This window comes from Carlito syrichta, unplaced genomic scaffold (genome assembly GCF_000164805.1).
Source record: "Carlito syrichta isolate Samal-C Ts95f unplaced genomic scaffold, Tarsius_syrichta-2.0.1 Scaffold314075, whole genome shotgun sequence".
Lineage (NCBI taxonomy): Eukaryota > Metazoa > Chordata > Mammalia > Primates > Tarsiidae > Carlito > Carlito syrichta.
Window position 1 is genome coordinate 97,050 of NW_007258171.1, and position 12,503 is coordinate 109,552.

At 53.5% G+C, this 12,503-nt stretch overlaps 1 protein-coding gene and 1 pseudogene across 2 annotated transcripts; one reads left to right on the plus strand and one right to left on the minus strand.

Moving 5' to 3' along the window:
* Window positions 1-1,512: 1,512 nt before the first annotated feature.
* RPS5 (ribosomal protein S5) lies at window positions 1,513-7,912 on the minus strand. Of its 2 annotated transcripts, XM_008070954.2 has the most exons (6): window positions 7,831-7,912; window positions 6,922-7,030; window positions 4,537-4,746; window positions 4,291-4,419; window positions 1,721-1,819; window positions 1,513-1,635 (listed from the first exon to the last, which is right to left on the minus strand). In XM_008070954.2, exons 2-6 carry the CDS (start codon window positions 7,027-7,029, stop codon window positions 1,567-1,569), a joined length of 615 nt encoding a protein of 204 aa, XP_008069145.1. In that variant the 5' UTR covers window position 7,030; window positions 7,831-7,912; the 3' UTR covers window positions 1,513-1,566. The 2 variants fall into 2 exon arrangements, with proteins under 2 accessions (XP_008069145.1, XP_021574694.1); XM_021719019.1 differs by lacking the exons at window positions 1,513-1,635; window positions 1,721-1,819; window positions 7,831-7,912 and having other exon boundaries at window positions 4,018-4,419; window positions 6,922-7,040.
* On the plus strand, window positions 1,831-2,710 carry LOC103273517 (annotated as a pseudogene).
* Window positions 7,913-12,503: the final 4,591 nt, after the last annotated feature.

Genomic DNA, 12,503 nt, shown 5'->3' on the forward strand with positions numbered 1-12,503 from the left:
GGCCGTGCTGCCGCCCCCTTCTTCCTCCTCCTCGTCCTCGTCGTCCCCTCTGCCCGGGGAGCGCGGCGCAGAGAGCGAGCCTGGCGAGCTGGGGCCAGAGCCCTGAGGGGCCCGGGGCCGGCGCAGCCAGGGCGGCCGAGGGCAGGGCATGCCGGCGGACCTGCGCAGAGAAGCAGTTAGGTAGGGACCGAGGCGGCAGAAGCGCCGAGGAGGTATCTGAGGGCGTCAGCGGGAACTCCAGGGAGGACCAGAGGCTGACTTTGGAGAAGGCTGCCCAGAATACCGCAGCGTCGCAGTGTCGCCCAGGCGAGGGGTAGCTAGCTCCGAGGAGCAGAGATGGCGAGGACAGAGGCGGGAAGTGGAGACACGGACAGCCCTGGAGGGACTGCAGATCCTCAGCTGGAAACCTGGGGATGCCCTAGGGACAAGCTGGGGCGACCAAGGCAGGCGCTGTATTCAGAAGTGGGGAGTACCCCAGGCGACATGGGAGGACCCAACCCGCAGCAGAGATAAGGGAGGACTGGTAGGGATCAGAGCACCAAAGCCAAAGGAAAAGCACTCAGCAGCCAAGCGAGCAAACAGGACTATAATGTCCCCAGCTTAAGGACAGACCCTAGCCGGTCTATGATCCTTACCAGCTTATGCCTCCTCCCCCTGGCCAGCGTCGTGTCCTCTGCCTGTTCTGACCTGTCTCCAGCCTACCTAAGGGTGAGTACATAAGCATCCCTCCCTGGGGTAGGGTGCCTTACCTGGGGCCGCCTCTCCAAGTTCCAGGTACCTGCTGGACCCGTCCGACTGCCTGCCCCGCCACCCGGGGCCAGCCCCATTGGGATGAACGCCAAGCTTGACGCTGGCCGGATGCTGGGGGCGGTAGGAACGTGATGGCACAGGGTGGGCAGGATTAGGTCCACCCCACCCTTCAAAACCCAATGAATCCTCCACCAGTGTCATTAGCTTGTGGTCCTGAACTCATGCCCAGCAGCCTGGTTACTGTGCATGTGCCACTGGTAGAGGGGGAACCTGTGAGGTCAGGGCAGCAGGGTGTCCAGGGCTTGGCAGGCAGCCTGGAGTCTGTCCACAATTGGAGGGTGGTTCTGCAGTTCAAGGGGTAGACAGCTGGACTGACCTGCCAGTGTACAGGTCCAGTGGCTGTAGCCCAGGAATCAGGCCTTTATTGCCTCTCCATGAGGCTGCTTCTAGGTAATGTCTCCCGGGATGGTCTTACCACCACCCAGCCTCATACACCCAAGCCCTTCCACCAGACCAAAGCAACACATGTAATGCACCAGGCCCTCAAAGTTATGGACAACCCTGCCTGTCTCATTTCCAACACCTGCTGGGACATTCCACATGGCCTGCCTGTACCCTGTACTCCACCTGCTAGCCCACAGTTGGGTCAGCAGTGCTTCCAGGTCCCCACAGGCCAGACATGCCAGGAACATGACAGCTCCAAAGGCAACCAGGGCTATCCTGCCCCCCTTAGCACCTTCCCAAGAAAGAAAGTGGCACAGGTAGGTGGAGCTGCCTCCAAAAGGCAGACAGGTTTATTGGGCAGTGAATGGGAAATCAGCGGTTGGACTTGGCCACACGCTCCAGCTCGTCTTTCTTCTTGATGGCATAGGAGTTGGAGGAGCCCTGCAAGGAGGCAGATGGTTAGCTCTGAATTTTGGAGAACCCCCACAAAATTTGAACCCCTTTCCCAAGTGTCCTCCTCACCCACCTTGGCGGCATTAATGAGCTCATCTGCCAAGCACTCAGCAATGGTCTTGATATTCCGGAAGGCAGCCTCACGGGCACCTGTGCACAGCAGCCATATGGCCTAGAGAGCAAATGGGTCAGGCTAAGTTCAGAGTGTGATCCTCAACGATCCCGAGTCCATCTCCCACTGAGACCAATGTTAAGCAGAGGTGGCACTGCACCAGATCTCAGACCAGATAAGAGGGCCACAAAACCAAATGGCGAGAGAGAGAGAGAGAGAGAGAGAGAGAGAGATTGATTCAGATTCCAATTTTTAAAAAGTGTTCCAGAGGGCTGCCTCCTCTGCCACCAAGCCCTGCTCCAGCGGTGCCAGGGTCCTGGCTGTTGCAGCTCCTGGGAAGCTGGGCCTTGCAGGCTGTAAGCCCCAAGCGCACTGGCTGGACCAAAGCACTGCAGGCCAACGTGGCCGAGCTGCACGCTGTGTACTACCTCAAGGGCTGCAGCAAGGCCAAGCCACTGGCCATGTGCCCGAGCTGTGTGGCCAACACCTACAGGTACAACCATGTGTGAGTACCCAAGGAGCTCCTAAAAGGCCTGTTGCCACGACCCGTGATCCTGGTGATGGAACGCTTGGAGGACCTCAGCAAGGACCTGAACCCCTTTACTCTCCTTGTAGGCATCTGGATACCAGATCATGCCTCTATGTAAGATTTAGCCCCGATGTTTGGGGGACCTCTTGCTCCACTAGTGCCAACCTCAGCTTCCAGGGCAGTTCTCTCAATGTTGAGGAGTTCTAAGACCTCTGGCCTCACTTGTCCTTGGTCATTGATGGGGGACCAAACGGGATGGCCAAAGCCCTGGGTGTCGCTGTGGCTGATGCATCTGTGCCCGGAAAGCTTGTTATCATTCATTCAGTCTGTGGCCTGGAAAGTACTACAGCCATCCTCCAACAGAAATACAGGCTGCTCCCCTCACATGCTTCCTGCTCATGAACTCAGGGAGGGAAGGCCCAAGGACTGGTGTTGGATATTGTGGGTCTGTCTGCAGGTGACTGGCAAGGCCTCATTTGCAGAGGTCACTGGAACTAGTCACTGGCCTGGCCCTTTGGGCAGTATGTCTTTCTGAACACTACAGACTGAGCCCCAGAAGCTGCTGGTTTAGCTTCAGACTTGGGGGGAAAGCTGGTATCTATTATTTATAATTTCATGTTGGTCAAAAGCTGAATGGAGACGCTAAGAACATTCTAGGGTGGCTTTATTCTGTTTCTTCTTCTTTTTTTTTTTAATTGAAAAGTAGTTTAATAACAGATTTGGAATCTAGTGGGTGATGGCACATAAGGTTCAAACCAGCTATAAGTGCTGGTGCTGTTTAAAAAGTTTCAGGTAACCAAAGGCATGGGTTGGGCTCCTGAAGCTGGAAACAGATTAGGATAAAGACTGTTGAACCACAGGTCAAAGGCTGTTTCCTCTGAACCAGCAGGGCTAGTGGTGCAATGTGTTGTAACTGCCTGGTGCAAAGAGTTATCATTTTGATCTAACAGAGACCATCCTATCAGTGAGCAGTGAGAAGTCTGCTCAGTTGGGGGAGGATCCAAATTTAACCTGTCTTTTAGGGTTTTGCTAGAGCAGGAAAAGGGGGAGAGAGATTGGAAAATTAATCTTTACTATCCTTTTCATCCAGTGATCTTTTCCTTATTTAGTCATAAAATGCTATAGTTAATCATACCCATATACCTGTAATACCTTCATTTAAAGCCAGTGAGCTCAACAGCCTGTTTTCTTTATTCATATGTGCACCAAGGGGTACCAAGTGTTAAACATAAACTGTTGTTGGGCATTGGACTATTGGCATTTCCTTTAATATAAAAAAATGCTGTTATTAATCATATTTGCAAATGAAAAAAAGTAGATAAATAAAACAGTACTCCTCACTGCACCATGGTCATTTTAGACCAGATTATTCTGTTTGGAACGGCTATCCAGCACACTGTAGGTTGTTTAGCAGCATGCTAGTAGCACTCCCTCAGTTTAGAGACCTAAAAATGTACTCAGACATTGCTGAGTGTCCCTTAAGGGGAGAGAACAATCACAGCAGAGACCCTCCTTGACAGCAAAATGCAACATATGCTCTTGACCTGAACCCTTGACAATGAGTAAGCTATAAAGACTATGGTGGGGCAGATGCATAAATGGAACAATGACCTGATTTGATAATCTACTGCTTTTAGAATCCCTAGGGGTGATAAGGATAGATCGTCCTTGTTACTAAAACACCTGCTGTGTCCAGGGGAAAATTGTCAGGCTCTCTCTAACCTGTTATCAAACAGTTCAAGAAAAAAAGTATATTAACACACACATGGTGTGCAAAAATATACACCCAAATTAAACTAGACATCAGTCAAACGTGGTCTAGAAGAGGGCCCAGGGCCTGGATCTGCCCCATACAGGGTAGGATTCCAGGAAGATTTCCTGGAGGAAATGAGGCTCCAGGTAAAATATGCAGACAGGAAAAAGGCTTCCTGTCCTGGGCAGAACTCCACCCACTCCTGGTGACTGTGTCCACCCTGCCACATGCACAACCCCCTAGGCCCACCTGATTCACACGGCGCAGTGGGGATACGTCCACAGCCTGTCGTCTCACTGTCCCAGCTCGCCCAATGCGTGTTGAGTCCTCCCGGGGGCCACTGTTGATGATGGCGTTCACTAGGACCTGCAGAGGGTTCTAGAAAAAAGGGGGCCACGAGCTTGACATCCAGCCCCGTGCATCCCTCTCATTCTCACCCCCAAAACAAGGGCAACCACAGGATACAGGGGCTAAGCCTGGGTCACAGAGCCCTACCTCGCCTGTGAGCAGGTGGATGATCTCGAAGGCATGCTTGACGATGCGCACAGTCATGAGCTTCTTGCCATTGTTGCGGCCATGCATCATCATGGAGTTAGTGAGGCGCTCCACGATGGGGCACTGGGCTTTGCGGAACCGCTTGGCAGCATAGCGCCCTGCACTATGAGGCAGGTACTTGGCATACTTCTCCTTCACTGCGATGTAATCCTGGAACATCATGGTGGGGGATGAGGTAAAATGGTCAGGAGTAGGATGGCTCTTGGCCAGGAACCAGAAGAGGAACTGGGCACTCGCTCGGGCTAGTCTCCCAGTCACGCGAGACCCTGGTTGGTCTCCCCAGGAAACTTAGACACAAGCACCACCCACCACAAGAAAATAAAACCTGCACAAGCGACTTCACCAAGTCACCCTCCATTTTGACACCGAAATATGCATCTAGATATTGCTAAGTATCCCCTAAGTGGAAAACCACCCTAGACTGAGAGCCAGTTTTAAAGTAATCATAAGGCCGATTTTCGTGGCTCAGCCTGTAATCCCAGCACTTTGGGAGGCTGAGGCGAGTGAATTGCCTGAGCCTGCGTCTCTACAACAAATAAAAGTTAGCTGGGCACGGTAGTGTGCACCTGTAGTTCCGGCTACTTGGAAGACTGAGGCGGAAGGATCGCCAGAGCCCAGCAGGCTGACACTAGAGTGGCTGGGAGTGTGACACTGCACTCCAGCCCGTGCAACAGGCTGCAACACAAAAAATAAAATAAAAATTTAACAAGTCTTCCTATGCATACATATACCTCCACAAGAAGTCTAGGAAAAAAATGCCAAAATGGTAACCTTGAATACACATGATGGGGGTACAATCGGGAGCTATATTTGAAAGGGACTTTGGGCCGGGCTCCGTGGCTCAGCCTGTAATCCCGGCAGTTTGGGAGGCCGAGGCGAGTGGATTGCCTGAGCCTGCGGGTTCGAGACCTGTCTGGGCAACTTGGCAAGTCCTCGTCTCTACAATAAATTAAAAATTAGGCAGGCGTGGTAGTGCGTGCCTGTAGTTCTGGCTATTTGGAAGGCTGAGGTGGAAGGATCACCGGAGCCCAGTAGGGTGAGGCTGTGATGACTGGGAATGTGCCACTGTACTTCAGTCTGGGTGACAGAGTGAGACTCCAACTCAAAAAAAAAAAAAAAAAGAAGAAAGGCTGAGGCAGAAGGATTGCCTGAGCCCAGCAGGTCGAGGCTGTGGTGGCCGTCAGAGTGCCACTGCACTCCAGCTTGGGTGACAGAGTGAGACTCTGAATCCAAAAAAACAAAACAAAAACAGGAATAAATTACCCATTAGGCATAGTGACCAGGTCCCACGATATTTTTAGAGGCAGAAAAAACATTTTAATTCCTTTTAAAACAAAGAAAGGGAAAATGAATATAGTACAATTCAAATTATAATCACCTTTATACCAATATAGTCACAAAATACAATCCCCCCCCTTTGAGTCAGGGTCTCACTCTGTTGCCCAGGCTGGAGTGTAGTGGCATGTTCATGGCCACTAGAACCTCGCTGGGCTCAGCTGACCCTTCTGCCTTAGCCTTCCAAGTAGCTGGACCACAGGAGTGCGCCACCACGCCTGGCTAATTTTTAAAATTTACTGTAGAAATGAGATCTCGCCAAGTTGCCCAGGTTGGTCTTGAACTGTGGGGCTCAAACAAACCTCTTACCTTAGTCTCCCAAAGTACTAGGATTACAGGTGTGAGTCACTGCACCTGGCACAAAATATAATTCCTAGTTGTTTTTTTTAAAAAAGGAAGGGCCCATGAAATTTAGGATGATGTCTTGGTAGAAAGAGTAAAAAAGCTATGTGTAAAACACTATGGGAGTAAGAACATGGCAGGAGAAGCATGTTTCCCAACTGCAAAACTTAACACAAAGCTAGAGTAATCGAAACTGTGGTACTAAGAAGAAAAGGATAGGCACAGGCCACTGGAATATAACTGAGAGTCCAGAAACAAACCCATACATCTGCAGCAAACTGATTTTTGACAAGTGTGCCAAGACTATTCAGTAGAGGAAAGAATAATCTCAAGAGGTGACGCTGGATAATTGGATATTCACACGTAAAAGGATACCACTGAACTCTTAAAATAGTGAATGTTATATTATGTATACTTTACCACAGCTACAACAAAACACTATACGGGAGTGATACTCCAAAAGCTGCAGCAACCCTTGGGCAGGACATGAGAATGCATGGATGCGGTAAATGTGGTTGCCTAGGGATCCCTCCTCTGTGACGACTTCTGACATAGTGGGAGAGCAATTAAGTCCACCATGTCCCCTCCTGGAAGAATCGACACCGTCTCAACACCCAGCCAGGAAGTTCTACCACCAGGTCCCCTCACCTGCAGGGAAATGTCATTGATCTGCACATCATCGGTGCTCCACTTCCCAAAGAGCTTGATGTCAGGGGTCTCTGCCACTGCTGGCGCGGCTGTCTCCCACTCGGTCATCCTGGGGACAAGGTGGGCACGGGAAAGCATTGTCAGAGCCACCAAGTGTACATCACAGACACACCCATCCCCAACACTCCGAGGCAGCCCCCATTCTGGGGCGGACGAGCAAGTTATGAGCGCTAAGAAGATCCTTTTTAGCCCTAAAAAAACCATTCAGCTGCTAGCAAGGAGCGTCTGTCTTTCATCCTGAATCCCCAGGCCCAAGACCTGGCAGTCACTGGCCAGCAGCTGCTGCGAGGGACCGAGACATAAAGGCGCAAGAGATGACGGCAAACGCCCCGCCACTGCAACTGCTGGATTTCAGGTTCTGGCCATGCCATCCCGTACGCTGTGACCCCGGAAGACTCAACGCTGTGCTCTGTACTCAGTTTCCTTTTCTGTTAAGTGGGAACGTTATCACCAAAGGCTACACCAGAAATCTCGGGACACGATGGACTCAAAGGTTTCGAGTTTTGTCCGACACTGAGAAAGCGGCTCTAGAAGCTGCTACGCAGGAGGAAACGCATCAAGGGCAAAAACTTGGTGGCGTGGTCAAGAAGGTCCCACTTCAACGAACAATTGCACGGTCCATACCGCCATCCCCCAGCCACCATCCCCAGCCCGCTGTGCGCAAAGCCCCGGAGGCGGCGGGCCGCCAGCAGGAAGCCACGAGTGACTTTCCACGCGCCCGTTTCCTCTCTTTTCTCCGGAGAAAAAAGCGAGGCCCTACGAAGGAAGGCCAGGGCCCCGGGGCTCGCCACGACTTTCCGGAAGGTCCTAGGCAATCCCTCGGACCCCCGCCCCCTGCGGCAGCCTCACCTCCGCGCTAGCGGGAGCGCTTTTTTCGCTCGGCGCAGACCACGCGCTGCCCTGGTTCAGACAGGAAGAGACCGCGCGCAACGGTCCGACGCTTTTAAATGGGACGAAAACTTCCGGGTCAACGGCGACGACGCGTGCACGAAAAGACGCCGTGCGCCTCCGGACCAATCCAGAGCAGAGACGTAAAAGCTCCCCCCTGGCCTAGACGGAACGGGTGCAGCCTGGACGCATGAGCACTTGCAGAAGCGGCCCCACAGGTGTGTCTGGCTGACGTTCCCTTGCCTGGGCTTTGGGCACAAGCACAGGCGCAGAGGTATCCGTGAAGCCAACGCCGCCGTGTCTGAAAAGGGCAAAAGTCGGGCCCGCGTGGGCTGTTTCGCTCCGCCGCAGGCCTCACGACCCACCCGACGCGGATCTCGGGCTGGGATAGCCAGTTCGGCGCTCTCTGCCCCTAGCCGCAGCCGCCTCACAGTTACGTCCACGCTGCAGGCCCGGGCTGGCCAAACGGGCCCGGGTCACTGCCGCTCTCCGCAGGACCCACGTCGCCGCGTGCATGCGCCTGCCCCGCGCTGCTCCTCCCCCACCCCGGTCCCGCGGCTTTGCGCGCTCAGCTTGTCGCGGCCCGGGTCCTCGAGAAGGGGCGCCTCTCCCGCTGGACCTCTCCCGTCCCACCACCCGAGGCTGCCCCACCGTCCCTCCGCGGCCCCCGCCCCTGGCTGTCTGAGGACGCCTGGCCTAGGGGCCGGGGGTCTTGGGAGCCGGACTCGAACCAGGAGCCGGAAACCCGTCGCGGGGGAGGGAGCGGAGAGGGGGCTGGGGCTGTTCGTGGTGTCCTGGGAGGGGAGGGCGGCAGTGGGGCTCCCTCGCGGGTGCCGCTTGTCCACATCCTCCACGGCCAGGGAGCCCCGCGAGTACTCGCAGTCCCTCCTCCTGGGCGCTCATCACGGGGCGCTTGGGTCTGCAGATCCGGCTCCTCGGGGATCCCGTTTGAGCTGGACTGACTCTCCAAGGGCCAGGAATGCACGCCTGTGGCCAAGGCTGAGTGGACAGGTGGGAGGTAAAGCCACGAGATGGAGAAGGCTAGTGCCCCCCCCAACACAAAGCCCCTTATTCTCTGTGCTCTCCGTCAGCTGCTCCAAGAGGGAGGGGCCTTCAAACAGATGGTCCAGCAGGGCGCGGTGGTTCAGCCTGTCATCCCAGCACTTTGGGAGGTCGAGGCGAGAGGATTGCCTGAGCTCAGGGGTTCGAGATCAGCCCAGGCAACTTGGAGAGACTTCGTCTCTACAGTAAATGAAAACAGCCGGGCGTGGTAGCGTGCACCTGTAGTTCCAGCTACTTGGAAGACTGAGGCGAGAGGGTCACCAGAGCTCAGCAAGTCGACGCTGGGGTGGCCATGAGCGTGTCACTGCACTCCAGTTTGGGTGATGGAGTGACTCTGACATAAATGAATAAATCAATAAACAGGTCATCTCTAGTTAGCGGCAAAGCACCAACCCTCTCAGGGTCAGGGATGCTGTATGGGGGTGGGTGCCCCATCTGACTCTACAGCCCTACTTGGTGACCCTGTCAGCCAGTGTGGAGAGTGTTTGCCAGCCTACGACCCCTTCGCACCCCCCTGCCTGTCCCAGGGGCACACCCTACCAGCACCATGCATAGATGTGGTGTCTACAGGGCCATATGGGGCTGTCCGGCCCCTGGTGCCTACCTCAGCGTCCAAGGGGGTGTCCCCCCGGCCTGGACAACAAAAGACCCAGCCACTCGACCAAGGTAGTCCTTGTCTCTCACTTCCAGGGCTGGGCTAGCCCCTATTCCAGACATGCACACAGGGGGCCCGCAGCTGTTGTTTCTTCACTAACTGATTGTCAGTTTCCCCCGATCTAATTCCAGGGGTGTTTCGAGACTGCTGAGGGCTCCCCACTGTGGGCCACTTGGACTCAGGTCAGTCGCAGCTTACGAATGGTCTCAGGCCCTGACGCTGGCCTTGGGAGGAAGTGAGTCCTCAGCTTCCGGTGACAGGCATGGCCATCCCCTATCACCCACGGTCCTTACCTCTGCCTTCCACCCTGTGCAAGCAGCAGCCTTGGGGCTTCCTTTGGGGTCTCTGGAGCTGGGAGAGGGACTAGGTGGGCTTCTCCATGGTCCTGGGTGGGGAGATGCCAGTTAACAGAGGGGCTGGAAGCAGACAGAGGCACCAGTCACCCAGACAGTTACCCTCATAGTCAGGGTCCACGATGGGACACCCCACCCTCCTTTTTTGTCCTCAAAAGCTGGTGGAGTTGCACCTGTCTGAGCCTCATTTTTCCCCTTCAGTGTGGAAATGAAAATGCAATCAAGTTAGGCCGGTTAGAGCCTGTGACTTGGCTGCTGTGGTCACTTGATGAAGGATGTCTTTATAGACCTTATAAGAATGACCCATTGTGCTCTGAAGGGCAGGTGGGGAGTCCTGAGCACAACCTCATGATTTGTAGGGTGGGGAATACCACAGAGGTTGCCCAGCACAGCTAGGATTCAAGCACCACCACCACAACCCTTCCCCACCGCCCACCAGGTCCAGGGTGGTCCAACCTCCCCAAAATACTGGGATGAGATCCAGTATCTTATCCCATAGGTCTGGGGCTGCTGCCAGTATGTTCTTCAGACTGGATGGAGACTCCCGGAGACTACAGAGTCCTCACTTCCTGGTGCATTATGTCCACCCTGGGCTAACCATCTCCAGCCTGGGCTCCCCACCTCGAAGGCATGCTCCAGACCCTGCTGGGTCACTGCCTTACTGTCCAGGCAGTCACTTTACCTGTCCACCCTTCCAACCATGGCCCTGTGATCAGCTGGTCTTGTGTCACCATTGTGATGGCAGCTCACTGCCCTTGCTGGTACCTCATGTCTGTTGAATTTGTCAAACTGATTTTTTCTTTCTTTTTTTGTTCTGTCTTTCTTTCTGTCTCTCTCTCTCTCTCTTTCTTTTTTTTTGTTGGAGCCTCATTCCATTGCCCATTGCCCAGACTGGAGTGCAGTGGCACGCTCCTGGCCACCGCAGCCTCAACCTGCTGGGCTCTGGTGATCCCTCTGCCTCAGCCTTCCAAGTAGCCAGAATTATAAGTGCGTGCTACCACGCTCGGCTAATTTTTGATTTATTGTAGAGATGAGGTCTCACCAAGTTGCCCGAGCGGGTCTCAAACCCGCGGGCTCAGGCAGTCCTCTCACTTTGGCCTCCCAAAGTACTGGGATTACAGGCTGAGCCACCGAACCTGTCTCACTCTTTTTTTTTTTTTGAGTTGGAGTCTCTCTCTGTCATCCAGGCTAGAGTGCATTGGCATACTCATGGCCACCCCATCATCGACCTGCTGGGCTCCAGTGATCCTTCCGCCTCAGCCTTCCAAGTAGGCGGGACCACAGGCGTGCTCTACCATACCTGGCTAACTTTTTGATTTATTGTAGAGACGAGGTCTCACCATGTTGCCAATCTGATTTTCAACGCATTTAGAGTATGCAGGGTTCAGATGCGCCCCACTTTTTTTTTTTTGAGTTGGAATCTTACTCAGTCACCCAGGCTTGAGTCGAGGGCAGTGGCACGCTCCTGGCCACCACAGCCTCGATCTGCTGAACTCAGACGATCCTTCTGCCTCAGTCTTCCAAGTATTTGGAACTATAGGTGCATGCCCCACGCCCAGCTAATTTTTTAATTTATTGTAGAGATGAGGTCTTGCCAAGTAGCCCAGCTGGTCTTGAACCCTTGAGCTCAGGTAATCCTCTAGTCTCAGCCTCCCAAAGGGCTGGGATTACAGGCCCACTGTCTAGCAGAGCCAGGCCCAAAATCTGGTTTTGTGTCCATGGCCAATTGTCTCATGGTCCACTGTGGCCCAACCACCACCTTCTTCCATGGGATGCCCACCTATAGTGGGTTGAATGGTGGATCCAAAAAAGATATGTCCATGTCTTAATACCCAGACCCTATGGAATGCGACCTATTGGAAAAAGGATCTTTGCAGATACACTTTAGTTAAGGATCCCAAAATGTGATCAATCCTTTGAGATTTTTGTGGTGGGTCTTAAATCCAGGAATATGTGTCCTTGTAAAGAGACAGAGGAGAAGACACAGACCCAGTGAAGGCAGCCACAGGAAGCTAATATACCCCAATACCCAGAAGGCTTCCCTGCCATTTTTTTGGCCTTTTATGTCACCTCGGTAAGGCTCTTCCTGACTGCTTTATGGTAACAATCTATGAGACCTCTCACCTTGTTCCCTGGCCACCTCCTAATTGGAGTCATCCTGGAGTTAGCCCCTCCCTGACTCCACATGGGCATTAGGAATCTAGGAATCACTTCTCAGAATAACCTTATGAGGTGGACATCCCCACTTTACAGATTGTGGGGGCAGGGTCTGATTTTGGGGATCAGGAGGTAGAGTGACTTGCCTAGGATCACACAGCAAAAGGAGGTGGGGCTGGGAGTCTAAGGTGGCTAGCCCCTCCTTCCTCTCTACATTGTTGTCTCCTCCAGCTCTGGGGAGGGGGTGGTCCTTGCAGAGTGTCCAAGAAATATTTTCTCAGTGAACAAAGAAGTTCAATCCTTTCTCCTGGATCTGATATGATGCTGAAGGGGCTTTCTCTACCCTTTAGCCTTCATCTTCAAAGAAAGTGCTGCTGATCCAAGAACCATGTAATTACCTGGGGTGG